Source organism: Triticum aestivum, chromosome 2B (assembly GCF_018294505.1).
Source record: "Triticum aestivum cultivar Chinese Spring chromosome 2B, IWGSC CS RefSeq v2.1, whole genome shotgun sequence".
Lineage (NCBI taxonomy): Eukaryota > Viridiplantae > Streptophyta > Magnoliopsida > Poales > Poaceae > Triticum > Triticum aestivum.
Window position 1 is genome coordinate 92,703,289 of NC_057798.1, and position 15,327 is coordinate 92,718,615.

Genomic DNA, 15,327 nt, shown 5'->3' on the forward strand with positions numbered 1-15,327 from the left:
AAGATGTTTTAATTTCGGGTATAGCTAGTTCTCAGCTGACTGAGATTTAACCAAGTATTAGTCAAGTGATATAACATGCAAGAGAGAAAAAGGAAAAAAACTAAAAAGAAAATTTTGTTCGAATCTCAATGTAAGATCTCACGGATATATCATCGATTGAGACTTCGTTAAGTCTTAGTCGACTGAGACTTAGCAAGACTGTTTAATTTTTGGGTCTGTCTAGAACTCAGTTGATTGAGACTTAACGAAGTCTCAGTCGAGTGACGTCAACATAGTTTTTTTTCTACAAGCGGCACAGCTGGATGGTACAAACAGCGATGAAAAATGTTGCAATGTTATTGCAAGCAACAATCACAAATGCTGCAACCGTTCTAACTAAAATGCTACAGCCGTCGATGAAGGATGTTGCAAACAGTGAGATGACATGCTACAATTGATCAGGGATGGCATGTTACAACCAGCAGGACGGACGATGCAATCGGTAGAATAATAAGTTGCAAACGATGGCACAAAATGCTACAAGGTCAACTAAGACTTGATTAAATCTCAGTCGACTCGGACTTGATTAAATCCCAGTCGACTGAGTTTTAGTAAGCCAGCTAATTTTTGTCTGAATCGGGTGTATATAGACATATTTTACTGGGTTTGTTCACTCATTTCACTCTGTATGTAGTTCATATTAAAATATCTAAAACATGTTGTATTTATGAACAGAGTGAGTACTTTTATTCGTAGCAATTGCACCTTTGAACAAACTTCCAGTTCCATAAATGAACCAAGCCTCTAACGACAAGAGACACAACTCGGTTCAAGAAATGGGCGGCCTGGTCGACAAAAGTGTATGAGAAAGATTCCACTCCGGCACTTGCACAGCTAGCTACGATCTAGATTTTTTCATGCATGCTAGATTTTTTTTTTTTGCTTTTTCTCGAGAGAGAATGCATGCTACTAGATTTTTAAGAGGCGGAGATATCACATGAAGGACTTCATCGACAAAAAAGAGCCAGCCAACGCACGCATGCACACCTCATCCGGCCGTTGTAGTGCGAGAAAGGATACCACAGTGACACTTGCACAGCTTCCCGCATGCCAAAATTTTCATGTATACTACTAGTAGATTTTCTCTTGAGACAATGCACGCTACATCCTCCGTTCCTAAATATAAGTCTTTGTAGAGATTTCACTATGAACTACATACGAATGTATATAGATGTATTTTAAGTGTGAATTCATTCACTTTGCTGCGTATGTAGTTCATTTAATAAAATCTCTAAAAAGACTTACATTTAGGAACGGAGGAAGTATATTTTTAAGATGCAGAGCCATCACATGAGATTGATGAGCAAAGAGGGTGGCGGCAGCTAGGAGTAGCACCACAGCTCATGGACGCAAGCGGGCCGGGCGCACGCACGCTCCAGCTCGGCTCGCTGACGCCACCCGTCACGCCGGACGCCAGGAATAACGAACCAATCGGCCGGCGCGCGACGCGACCCCCTCCCCCCTCCCTGAGCATCTGCCCCTCGAGAACCCCAACAATGACGGGCCCTGCCACCCAGCGTTAACGGACAAGATACCTTGGACCATATAAGCACACGCACGCCCCGTCCATCCATCCGGCCACTCGATTCCCAGGATAGATTCTGGTCTGGTTCAGTGTGTGTGTGAGCTTCTCCCTTCTTCTGATCGCGTGTGTGTGTGTGTGTGTGTGTGTGAGAAAGAGAGAGATCTTGATTGGTTGCACGTACGAGGTACGTGCGTGTCGGTCGGGTGGTCGATCATGTCGATGGCGCAGCAGGGACAGGGGGCGGCGACGTCGCTGCCACCGGGGTTCCGGTTCCACCCGACGGACGAGGAGCTGATCCTGCACTACCTCCGCAACCGCGCCGCCGCCGCGCCGTGCCCGGTCCCCATCATCGCCGACGTCGACATCTACAAGTTCGACCCATGGGACCTCCCCTGTACATTCTTAACCAATCAACCGATCACCGCTGTATGTATGTAATACCTGCTCTGCTTGCTCACCATGGTTCGACTCTGATGATGGAACTGCAGCCCAGGCGGTGTACGGCGACTGCGAGTGGTACTTCTTCAGCCCGCGGGACCGCAAGTACCCCAACGGCATCCGCCCCAACCGCGCCGCCGGCTCCGGCTACTGGAAGGCCACCGGCACCGACAAGCCCATCCACGACGCCGCCACCGGCCAGGGCGTCGGCGTCAAGAAGGCGCTCGTCTTCTACACGGGCCGCCCGCCCAAGGGCACCAAGACGGCCTGGATCATGCACGAGTACCGCCTCGCCGCCGACCCCCTCGCCGCCGCCGTCAACACCTACAAGCCCATCAAGTTCCGCAACGTCTCCATGAGGGTATGTAACTCCCATCCCACTTGCTTCGATTAATTCGTCGATCGAGCATGGACTGTCGCTCTCTATCGTTTCGTTACCGGCGCCGGCCATACCCGCGTGCAACAGTGTCACGCGGCTGGCATGCATGCTATCCTGATCCTCTTCGCGCCACGGCCCACGCGTTTGCTTTGTTGCACGGTTGCACCGGCCGTGCCGTTGTTGCAGCGTTGATCGCTAGAAATGCCCATCTTTATTTAATGACCGAATTACCCTCTTAACCTGAGATGACTGTGATTAGTAATACTAGCTAATAGTATCATATCACATCGAGCTGTACTTTGACGAATGATACCATGGGAGTGAGCACGCGAGATGCTTAATTTGTTTTGCTCTGCTTTTATTGGAGAATGGAACAGCTTTGCGTGGGTAGCTAGTGGCATGACTGCCATAGCTAGTGGCAGCCATTGATTCGTCAAGTTCAATAGCTTTCGACAGCGATAGGCATGGTGGTACCGGTACCGATATTGATTGATTTATGTTGTTCATATCATCATATGTCTGCAGCTCGATGACTGGGTGTTGTGCCGGATCTACAAGAAGACAGGCCTGGCGTCGCCGATGGTGCCGCCGCTCGCGGACTACGACCACATGGCCGACCACGACGACCTCTCCAGCGGCGGCACCTTCACCGACGCCACCTGCAGACCCATGATAAGGCAGCAGCACCACCAGCAGCCACACGCCGGGAGGCTCCCGACGTTCCCGTCCTTCTCCGAGCTGTTCGACGACTACGCGTTCGGGCAGAACTTGGACACCTACGTCGAGCACGGCGCCACCCACCACCTCGCCGTCCATCCCTCCCTGAACCAGCTCCTCCCCGTCGGCGACAGCAGGCACGTAGTGGAGCCGTCGTACTACTCGCCCTCGTCGTCGTCGCCGGACGCCAGCGGCGGGAGCGCGGGGAAACGCAAGGCGGCGAGCCCGGAAGAACCCGGCACGCACCAGCCGTCGGCCAAGAAGCTCAACGGGTCGTGCTTCGACGCGCCGCCGCAGTCGGCGAATGGCTGGCAGGCCGTGGCGTCCGTGCTGGGCGGCCTCAACCATCACATGCTTCCTCAGTTCTAAGCTGCTCTTCACGACCCTTCTTCAAGATCTTGCAGCATATATGACCTGGTTGTATGCTTCATCTCAGTAAACCCCATCGATCGGATGACTCGTGACTAAAAATTAACTTCCACAAGTGTGAAGTGGTGTCCATAGGGATGGGCGCGGCCGAAAGCGAACGGGTGGCCAACTTGCTAAATTGCAAGCTTGGAAAGTTCCCATTCACTTACCTTGGCTTACCGATCGCAGAGAAGAAATGCTCGATTGCCGATTGGGAACCTCTCAACACTAAGGTGGCGGACCGGGTATGTCCATGGAGAGGTCGATTTATGTCATCAGGGGCACGACTAATCCTTACTAACTCTAGCCTCTCGTCCTTACCCATGTTCGTCATGGGTATGTTCTTATTGGCGGATGGCGTCCATAAAAAAATGGACACTCCCCGGGCACGTTTCTTTTGGGAAGGTGCGGGCCCTAAACGGAAGTACCACATGGTTAAGTGGCAAGCCGTTTGTCGACCTAAAACCCAGGGGGGTCTCGGGGTCATCAACTCTAAGCTGATGAACATAGCACTTATGTGCAAGTGGATCTGGAAGCTGTCCCAGGGAGGGACCGGCCTCTGGATTGACCTCCTTCGTGCCAAGTACTTCCCACATGGGAATTTCTTTGAGGCATCTCCTCACGGGTCACCTTTCTGGACCTCCATCCAATACCTCAAACCGTACTTCGCCAGGGGAGCGAGGTTTACGGTCTACAATGGCCGCTCCACCCGGTTTTGGCACGACGTGTGGATTGGCCAGCAACCCCTTTGGTCGGAGTTCCCCCACCTCTACGCCATCGCGGTTGATCCCAATCAACTGGTGGCGTCGGCCCTCAGTGCCTCCCCGCCCCCCATATTCTTCAGAAGGGAGCTTGTGGGACCGGAGCAGGCCGAGTGGGATCACGTGCGGGCTTTGACTGCGACCGTTCGCTTATCGGACTCCGCTGATGAGGTCTCTTGGAGACTCTCAGGCTCTGGCAAGTTCACTGTCAAGTCAATGTACAGGAAGCTCTGTCGCGGGCATGCCCCTATGGCAGCCACGGGACTTTGGAAGGCGTGAATCCCGCTAAAAATTAAGGTCTTTCTTTGGCAATTATGTCAGGATCGCCTTCCTACCTCTATTAATATAGCCAAGCGCAATGGCCCTGCTTCCGGACCGTGTGCTCTGTGTCATAACGCGGAAGATGCTGACCACGCGTTTTTTCGCTGCCCTTTGGCGCGGTTTGCTTGGAGTGCGGTCAGGGAGGCCGCTGGGGTGGATTGGGATCCACGCTCACGTTCTCAGCTTGTGTCTTACTTATCTGCGATCCCGGGCTCTTTGCGCCGGATAATGTGGACGTGTGCTTCGGCCTTGCTATGGGCCTTATGGCATATTCGCAACAAGTTTACTATTGAGGGAGCGTTTCCCTCTCACCCCGCCGATGTTATCTTCAAATGCATCTTATTCTTGCAGCAGTGGGCTCCGCTGGGAAGGCAACAGGATGCTGATCTCCATCGACATGCTACCGCTCGGCTCCGCACAGTCTACTCGGTGTCCCGAGCCCCGTCGCCTCCTCCGTCTGCTGCCTTATAGGGATAGGCGGCCCTTTTGGTCCTGCTTCCTTTGAGCCTGCGTGCTCGCTACTCTGGCTAGCTATGCCATGTAACGCACTTATCACCGGTCTCGCCTCTTGGCTCTGTTTCGAAACTTGGCTGTCTAGCCTCGGTTTAGTTTGGTCTCGATACTTGTTCGCACGCTGCCTAATGTTGTGGGCTTTATTAATTTAAAGCCGGACGTCTCTGACGTCTATGTTCTAAAAAAATCCTGGTGTTAATTAGAATTGCTATGCCATTTTTTGAAAGAAAGGGTTTCCCCCGCCCCATTTTATTATGAGTGAGGCACACAAGCACACAATATTCTTCCCAACTCTCAAGCCAAGCTAAAGTAGCAGGGCCAAATTGACAAGTTTTCTGGTATTTTAAGCAACAAAGAGAGCCTACAAGCCAAACATCAGGGGCCAATCGTCAACATTACAAATTTAGCTAGAATAGCATCTTGCAAATCCAATGGTGGGTTGATACGGAGCTCTCCCCGTCGCTGATCCAGAATCAATAGACATTTTTGAAGCAACACATATTGAGAGTCGTCGCACATGATCTTCCATTGACGCAGCAGAGCGCTAACCCTTGCCAAAAGAACTTGAGCATCTTTTGAGACAAAGGCATGAAAATGCATTTCATTATGTACAGTCCATAAGCTCCACAAGGCAGCAACATATAACAAATTAGGAATAACCATCTTAAATTTAAGCCACATAGCACAAAGATCATCCATGGAATTGGGAAGGGGAAACTGAAAGATATCAACAATCACATCACTAACAACATCGGCAACAATGCAACCAAACAAAGGGTGTAAGACATATTCATGTTCATCACAGAATAAACATGTCAAATCTTCAACAGGTTATCTCTTACTTAAATTGTCTGTAGTGAGTATACGATTCCTATGCCATTTTTGGTCTGTCGAGAACGATGGCGGGCTTCAACCGTGTTAGAGTTTGTGTAGAATACGTGTTGTAATCTCAACTAAACCCCTCTCTCTCTATTCTCCCGTAGCATATCTAAACCACTGAATCCAAGGGATCGGTAGGTTCCCAACTTGTACTCCAAGCTTGGCCTTGAGCCCTAATCAATATAAACTCCACGCGGCTCCCTTACGAGGGAGTAGAAACGCTTCCTGACATGGTATACAGAGCCAACCTCTTCCCATCTAGCTAGCCAGAAAAGCCTTTCTCTCGATCACCACCACCATCGATGGCCACCACCATTACCAGATCGTAATCACCGCATCACCATGTCCTCCTCGGCCACCATCGTCATCAACCTTGGTGCTCCACCAGCCGAGAAACTCACCAGAACCAACTACATCCTATGGAGGACCTAGGTCATGCCGGGACTGCGAGGAGCGCAAGTCACCAACCTCCTGGATGGATCCGAAGTTGCGCCACCAAAGATAGTGCAGCAGCAGCAGGCGGACAAAACCATGGCAGAGGTGCCAAACCCTCTGTATGCACAATGGATCTCGAAGGACCAGCAGGTCCTGAGACATCTCCTGAATTCTCTGTCAACAGAGATTCTCGCCCAAGTCACAAGTAAGGAGACAACTTTCGATCTTTGGACTGCTATTACCACTATTTCTGCCTCATAGTCCCAATCTCGCATCACAAACCCGCGGATTGCCATCACCAACACCAAGAAGGGCTCCATGTCGAGCACCTCCTACATCGCCAAGATGAAGAACTTGGCGGATGAACTCGCCGCGGCGGGTCGCCCTATCTCTGATCCAGAGATGGTCGACTACGTGCTTGCTGGTCTCGACAGGGACTATGATGCTGTCGTGGCGGCCATCGGCGCAGTCAAGGCGACGATCTCAGTTGACGACCTCTTCGCCCAGATCGCGGCGTTTGATCAGCGGGTGGAGATGATGGGCGACGACATCGATGCTGGCTTCAACTCTTCAGCAAACATGGCGTACAGAGGACGCGGGCGCGGCTACAACAGGGGGCGCGGGCACGGCTACAGCAGAGGCCGTGGCCGAGGCAGGTGCTCCTCCCCAAGTCCATTTGGCGACAACGGCGGCGGCAGCGGCGGTCGCGGCCGCCCATAGCAGCAACGACAACAGCAGGCTCGTGACTATCCAGAGAGTCAGATCTGTCACAAGCACCATCTAGGGGGTGCCCGTGACTGCTGGCACAGATATGATGAAGATGAGTACAAGGATAAGGGGGCCAACATGGTCACCGACTCCTATGGTGTCGACACGAACTGGTATGCGGGCGCCGGCGCCACGCACCACATCACCGGAGAGCTGGACAAGCTGACTATGCGGGACAAGTACCACGGACATGATCAAGTGTACACCGTGAGTGGTTCTGGTATGATAGTTTATCATATTGGTCATTCAATTGTTAGAACCCCTAATAAAAATTCACATCTAAACAAAATCCTTCATGTTCCTGAAACTTCAAAAAGTCTTCTATCCGTTCATCGATTTACTCGTGATAACCATGTCCTCATTGAATTTTATCCTTATTTCTTTCTTGTCAAGGACTTGTCCACGAGGAGAGTACTTCCTAGGGGAAGATGTGTGGGAGGACTTTACCCACTCATATCTTCTTCATCATCATCATCGAATAAACAAGCTTTTGTGGCTATCAAGCCTTCATCATCAAAGTGGCATAGCAGATTAGGTCATCCTTCGTCAATTATAGTTAAACATGTGCTTAGTGAAAATAAACTTCCTCACTCCCATGAAGTTAGTATTGAGTCAGTTTGTGATCTGTGTCAACTAGCTAAAAGTCATCAGCTACCATATCCTGTGTCTACTAGCATCTCCACTGCACCCCTACAACTTGTATTCTCAGATGTATGGGGACCAGCTCCCACTTCAGTTGGTAGATACTCATATAATGTAAGCTTTATCGATGATTTTAGCAAGTTTACTTGGATCTATCTTCTTAAGAAAAGGTCTGAAGTGTTTCAAGTCTTCTCCAATTTTAAAAACCTTGTTGAGAGAAAACTGAACACTAAGATTATTGCTATGCAAACTGATTGGGGGGTGAATACAGGAAGTTGAATTCCCTTTTTCAGCAACTTGGCATTTCCCATCATGTTGTGTGCCCACATGCACACCAACAGAATGGTTCTGCAAAGAGAAAACATCGTCATGTTGTAGAAGTAGGTCTTGCCCTACTTGCCAATGCATCTATGCCACTAAAGTTTTGGGATGAAGCATTCCTCACTGCTACATATCTCATCAACTTGCTGCCTAGCAAAGTCCTAAATTTTGAAACACCCGTCAAACGTCTCTTTGCCACCACTCCAGATTATAAATCTCTTCGAGTGTTTGCTTGTGCATGTTGTCCCAACCTACGACCATACAATACACGCAAGCTTGCTTTTCGTTCCAAAAAATGTGTTTTTCTGGGGTACAGTCCTCTCCACAAAGGAGTCAAGTGTTTAGACGTCACTTCTGGCAGGGTCTATATATCACGAGATGTTGTGTTTGACGAATCTGTCTTCCCATTTGAGTGTCTTCATCCAAACGCCGGAGCTCGTCTAAAACAAGAAATTCTTCGTCTTCCTCCTAATCTCCGGTCCTTTGATCAAGGGGGCGACAATTGTACTGACCATTATGATTGTTCAACCAGTTCTGGTGTTGCATCTATTCATGCGTAGGTCCATGGTGAAAATGCAAAAGAAAACGGAGTTGAAAATGATCAAAATCCGGTGCAAAATGAAGGCATATTGCATGTGGAAGAAGAAGACGAAGCCGGCGGTGAACACGAGGATGATCCGCTGCAGCCTGCGAAGCCAGCGTGGCGGGATCCCTTGGGATCGGCGCGGGGATCCGCCTCGGATCACGCGCGCTGCCGGCCAGCAGCGAACTGCCACGTCGCCAGGCAGCGCGCCAGCCCCGTGCCCCACGCACAGGCGGGCGACAGCGACCGCGCCAGCTCTGTTGGTCGGCTCGGGATTGAGCCCGCGGGTGCGCATGCAGTTGCATGCAGGATCTCCTATGGCGAGCGACTCTGCGGCAACCAACTCCAGCAGTACAAGTGCAGCCACACAGCAGGTCACAGATTTTGGGACCGGATCTCCTGTGCAAAGCAGCGAATCTGGTGCATCCTCAGGATCTTCTGCGACAGAGACTTCTATGTCTTCTCCTGTGCAACAACTAGCTCAACCTCAACCAGTGATGACCTCGCATGTTACAACTCGCCTACAAAAAGGTATAAAAATCGAAAAGTTCGAACTGATGGTACAATACCATATGGCATGATGGCAGGAGAACCAACAAAAGTAGAAGATGCACTTGGAGATTTGAGATGGAAGCAGGCAATGGATGAAGAATATTCAGCACTTATGAAGAACAAGATGGAATCTTGTACCTGCACAAAGAGGTAAAAATATCATTGATTGTAAGTGGGTGTACAAAATTAAAAAGAAGGCAGATGGCTCAATTGATAGGTACAAGGCACGGTTAGTTGCAAAAGGTTTCAAACAATGGTATGGATTAGATTACGATGATACATTTAGTCCTGTTGTCAAGTCTACAACTATTAGGCTTGTGATATCTATTGTTGTGTCCAGGGGATGGAGCTTGAGGCAGCTAGACGTTCAGAACGCGTTTTTGCATGGTGTTCTGGAAGAGGAGGTTTATATGAAACAACCACCTGGGTATGCAGATAAGAAAACACCCCATTATGTGTGGAAGCTTGACAAGGCACTTTATGGCCTAAAACAGGCCCCAAGATCATGGTACTCAAGGTTAAGCTCTCAGCTGAGGTGTCTTGATTTTGTTGCATCCAAAGCTGACACATCCCTCTTTATTTATAACAAGGCAAACACAGTCATATTTGTGTTGATATATGTTGATGATATTATAGTTGCAAGTTCTTCACAAGATGCCACTAATGCCCTTTTGCATGATTTGAGATCAAAGTTTGCCTTGAAGAATCATGGTGATTTGCACTTTTTCTTAGGCATTGAAGTTAAGAAGATTCCAGATGGTATAATTCTGAACCAAGAAAAGTATGCTACTGAGCTCCTAGCTCGCATGGGGATGAAGGACTGTAAGCCTTCACCCACTCCATTGTGTCCTTCAGAAAAACTTTCAGCCTTTGAAGGTGAGCCACTCAAGGAAGAAGAAAGCACAAGATACAGGAGTGTTGTAGGATCCTTGCAATACCCGACACTTACAAGACTAGATATATCATTTGCAGTCAATAAGGTTTGTCAGTATTTGCACGCACCTACTTCTGTACATTGGACAACTATTAAAAGGATTGTCAGGTATATCAAACACACTATGAGCCTTGGGTTACAATTCAGACGTTCTAGCTCCACTCTTGTGAGTGCTTTCTCTGATGCCGATTGGGCAGGATGTAGTGATGATAGGAGATCAACTGGAGGATTTGCTATATTCTTTTGTTCTAATCTTATTTCTTGGAGTGCTAGAAAACAAGCTACAGTGTCAAGGTCAAGTACTGAGGCTGAGTACAAGTCACTAGCAAATGCAATTGCTGAGATTATCTGGGTTGAATCATTGCTTAATGAGTTAGGTGTTAAACAACACCGTGTCTCATGTCTTTGGTGTGATAACTTGGGAGCCACCTATATCTCTGCTAACCCAGTCTTTCATGCTCGAACTAAGCATATTGAAATTGACTTTCACTTTGTAAGAGAAAGAGTTCCAGAGAAGAAGCTGGATATCAGATTCATTTCATCAAAAGATGAAGTGGTAGACGGGTTCACTAAGGCATTGCCTGCTCGGCCATTTGAAGAGTTCAAGAGGAATATCAATCTAGGATAGTTGAGATTAAGGGAGGGTGTTAAAGTTTGTGTAGAATACGTGTTGTAATCTCAACTAAACCCCCCTATCTCTCTATTCTCCCGTAGCATATCTAAACCACCGAATCCAAGGGATCGGTAGGTTCCCAACTTGTACTCCAAGCTTGGCCTTGAGCCCTAATCAATATAAACTCCACGCGGCTCCCTTACGAGGGATTAGAAATGCTTCCTAACAAACCGGACGCCGGCACATCGAGGCATGGCGGCCTTTCTTCCCCAATATATTTGAAGGAATATTCCATAGGTGGTGCCTTAAGGATATTGAATGAATTCAAGGATGGATGTCATAAAGATGAAGAAACATATGCTCTAAACTTGTGTATTGAATGACAATTCCTATGGAGCGTCAAGTGCATTGAGTTTTTGTGAAGATATGTTTCAGAATGATGCATGAAGTATATTGGGTTGATTTTTGAAGAATCCATCAAAAGGCTCACAAAGAAGTCCTCATGGTATCCCCCTTTAGTTACCCCGTGCCCACGGGGTCCAAGGAATTCTCTCTGGACACCCCGTGCGCATGGGCAACCTAACCCCCATGCACACAGGATTAAGTGTTGAACTCTCTGGATACCCCATGCTCACAGGGTCTCTGACCTTAGTGCCCACGGGACCTAAAATTTGGCTCTCGGAGTCTCATGTCTAATGTGGATACTAGTTGGTCTTTCGAGATATCTACTAAAGCCACCAAAATTAATTTCAATGTCTAACCAAATATTCTCAAGGTGAAATTCATTAGAGAATCTCAAAGGTTGACATATTTGGGATTATAAGGATCAAGGACCCGAGAGAGTAATTAAATAGAAGAGTTCAAGTTATGGTTTCAAGACAAGATCATAATGAGCTCATTCCTTGGGTTTGTGAAGAATTTATTGTGCCTCTCAAGAGATTGTGATGGAGCATTTAGAGGAGCAAGTGGTGACCAATATGATGTTCATGGTGAAACTTGATATGCTCATGAAAGAGTCTTTAGTTATCCAGTCTTGAAGCAATGAAGTGAAATGAAGAGTTCATTGTGACTTTCAAGAAGCCAAGAGGGAACATGAACTAAAGATGTTGGTTGACCAAGATGAAGCTCGAAGATTGTATCTAGATGGTGAACACACAAGCATTGTATCTAGATGGTGAACACACAAACACAAATAATGTACCGTGTGGGACAAGTGATCTAGTATATGGTAAGTAATTGTGAATTATGTTTTGTGAACTAACCCACACCGTGTGTTTGTTATGGCTATGAGGGTTATGTGTTTATCATGGGATTGTGTCAGAAGAAACATTTCAATTAGCCTATGTGAGGATGACATCAAGTGGTGATGTTCATCAGAAGTGCAAGTGCAAGATGAGCTGGAGGTTATATTCTTTGAAGATTGGAGTCCACTTCGTGATAATTTACATGTGAATGTGTGCTTAAGTGAAGGCTATCCTCGTTGCAATATGGGGAAACAATTCAAGAACCTTCACCAAGTGATCATGGTAAAGAAAAAGATTTCAACTTAAGGCAAGCATTAACATTATCGTCAAGCTCAAGCAGAATGCACAAGGCAAAGGTATAACTTAGCTAGGTTTCCTAGTTTTACTTGTCTCAAGGTGCTTGGTGGGAGAGCGGATTATAGGTTTGATAAATGTAAATCAAAAGGGGCTTTCAAGCGATTAGCTTGATCAATTCATATGTAAATGGCTCAAACCTTTGCATGTTTTCCATCATCATTTGTCGTTTATCTTTGGTGGTTCTCTATGTGATGACCTTAGGATTGTCCATAGTTTGAAAATGATCCCAAGATCATCGAAATCAGAGTTTGCATGACAAAGTTATGCATGTTTTAGTTTATTGATGTGGGTTGTCTTTAGGTGGGCCGTTGGCATGGGGTTTCACCCGGGGCACGGGTTGTCCAGAGAAGTGATGTTTGATCCAACAACTAGTTTTTTTGGGGTGGGCTATTTAAGGGCTTTGCATAGTTGCATTGGTTTGAGCTCCATGCATCGATTTTTTTGAGTGATATTCTACGAGTTTATTACTCTTGAAGGCCAATGCCTCCTAGATGATTTGGTGGTGTTAACTTCGTGGTCTCTTTGAGAAGTTTGTGAAGAATCCTAGGTGTCAAGGTTCCTGCAAAAGCTTTCTCGTTTGTGGTGTGCTTCGGTGAAGTATTTAAAGGTGTGGTGGTCGCCTTCAAGACAAACCCCGAGTGAATCGAGGCTCATCCATTGGGGGTGACTCGAAAGGGGAGAATACCTTGAGCTACTTGGTTGAATTCCGAAGCTTTGGCTTCTGCACTGCTCCAACTGAGATTAGCACTCTCACGAGTGTAAAATTTGGGATAAATCCATGTCCCTGACTCACTTATGGTTATCTCATTCCCACACCCTTTACTTTCTGCAATCATACTTACTCATACTGTTATACCTTGTGCCAATTCAAATTGCTTATTTTTTTCTTCAATTCCATATCTTGTAAAATAGTTTGTGCTTGCTAGTTTGCCTAAGTGCCTTAGCATAGTTGTTGGTGCACTTAGTTGAGTCTAGCATATTTATTTTTTGTGCTTCAGCAATATCCGTTTAGTTTAATTTTGCAGTAGGATAAAGCCAAATCTGTAAAAGTTTCAAAACCCCTATAACACCATTCTAGGAGACATCAAGGTCCTTTCAACATGGCAACCACCAGAAATTATATATTTCAAATCAGTCGAAAATATTTCCTCCTAACCCCCCAGAACCCCCCGTCTTCTTCATCCCCGACAACACTCTAGCATGGTCTTAGTGTCAGCCATGGCGGGCCTAAAGACCTCACAAAGAACCCAATGAACATGCCCCAGACTTCGCATCAGTGATCCATCACAAATTACAAACAAGCTAGAAAGATATATCGATAGTCATGACCATTAAAGGTCCACCATCATCAAGTTCATAGAAAAGTTCAAAACCTGTATAACACTGTTCGAGGAGACATCAAGGTCCTTTCAACATGGCAACCACCAGAAATTATATATTTCAAATCAGTCAAAAATATTTCCTCCTAACCCCCCCGGAACCCTCCCCCTTCTTCATCATCCCCGACAACACTCTAGCATGGCCTTAGTGTCAGCCATGGCGGGCCCAAAGACCTTGTGAACAACCCAATGAACATGCGCCAGACTTTGCATGAGTGATCCATCATAAATTACAAACAAACTAGAAAGACATATCGATAGCCATGACCATTAAAGGTCCACCGTCATCAAGTTCATAGAAAAGTTCATGCAAAATACACTCTAAGCATAGCAGATAACATGTTCAATTTGCTCTTCTTTTTGCCCGGCGTGCCGATCTTCGCACATAAAAGTTTGAAGCAGGCCACGTCGGAGCAAACAGGTTCGAAGCAGACATGACCGGAGCAAACATGACCAGAGCAAATGTGGTCGAACCATATGACAACAAGAACATGCTACCTAAGCATTTGTCTCTAATCCATGCCTCGAGGTGCTCATCAGCCGGCGGATTCGGTTCAACGAGTCACTTTGAAAATGGCATTACTTTAGCACCCTCCTTGAATAAGTATTGTATAATCACCAATGAGTGCTCACTACATAACTTTGACTTCAGACTCGCCATGGTTGGGGGACCTTCAGGGAGCGGAATTGATAACCCACAGGTATATGGGATCGCAACAGTTTTCGAGGGTAGAGTATTCAACCAAATTTATAGATTCGACACAAGGGGAGCTAAAGAATATTTGCAAGTATTAGCAGCTGAGTTGTCAATTCAACCACATCTGAAGATTAATTATCTACAGGAAAGTGATCAGTAGCAAAGTAGTATGATAGTTTTGATAGTGGTAGCAACAACAATAGTAACCGTAACAGTGATAGCAGTGATTTTGTAGCAAGTGCAATAGTGACAGTAGTGATAGCAACTTAGCAAGATCAATAAGTAGGAAAATCGTAGATATTGGATCGGTGATTCGTTGGATGATATTCATCATGAGATAGTCATAACATAGGGCGATACGGCACTAGCTCTAGTTCATAAATATAATGTGGGCATGTATTCCGTAAATAGTCATACATGCTTATGGAAAGAACTTGCATGACATCTTTTGTCCTACCCTCCTGTGGAAGTGTTGTCCTATTGGAAACTAAGGGATATTAAGGCCTCCTTTTTAATAGAGAACCAGAACAAAGCATTAACACACACTGAATACGTGAACTCCTCAAACTACGATCATCACCGGGAGTTGTCCCGACTATTGTCACTCCGGGGTTGTCGGATCATAACACGTAGTAGGTGACTATAACTTGCAAGATCGGATCTAGAACATAGATATAATGGTGATAAAATAAATGGTTCAAATCTGAAATCATGGCACCCGGGCCCAAAGTGACAAGCATTAAGCATGGCAAAGTCATAGTGTAAGTTCATCTAGTGCCACCCCTAGTTGGTTTTGGAGTATTGACGACAAAGTTGGTTGAG

At 46.8% G+C, this 15,327-nt stretch overlaps 1 protein-coding gene across 1 annotated transcript; it reads left to right on the top strand.

Annotated features, from left to right (window-relative positions):
• The first annotated feature begins 1,595 nt into the window (after positions 1–1,595).
• On the top strand, positions 1,596–3,526 carry LOC123040600 (NAC domain-containing protein 1). The gene is made up of 3 exons (XM_044463397.1): positions 1,596–1,958; positions 2,053–2,363; positions 2,907–3,526. The coding sequence occupies exons 1-3, from the start codon at positions 1,778–1,780 to the stop codon at positions 3,465–3,467; spliced, it is 1,053 nt and encodes a 350-aa protein (XP_044319332.1). The 5' UTR covers positions 1,596–1,777; the 3' UTR covers positions 3,468–3,526.
• Positions 3,527–15,327: the final 11,801 nt, after the last annotated feature.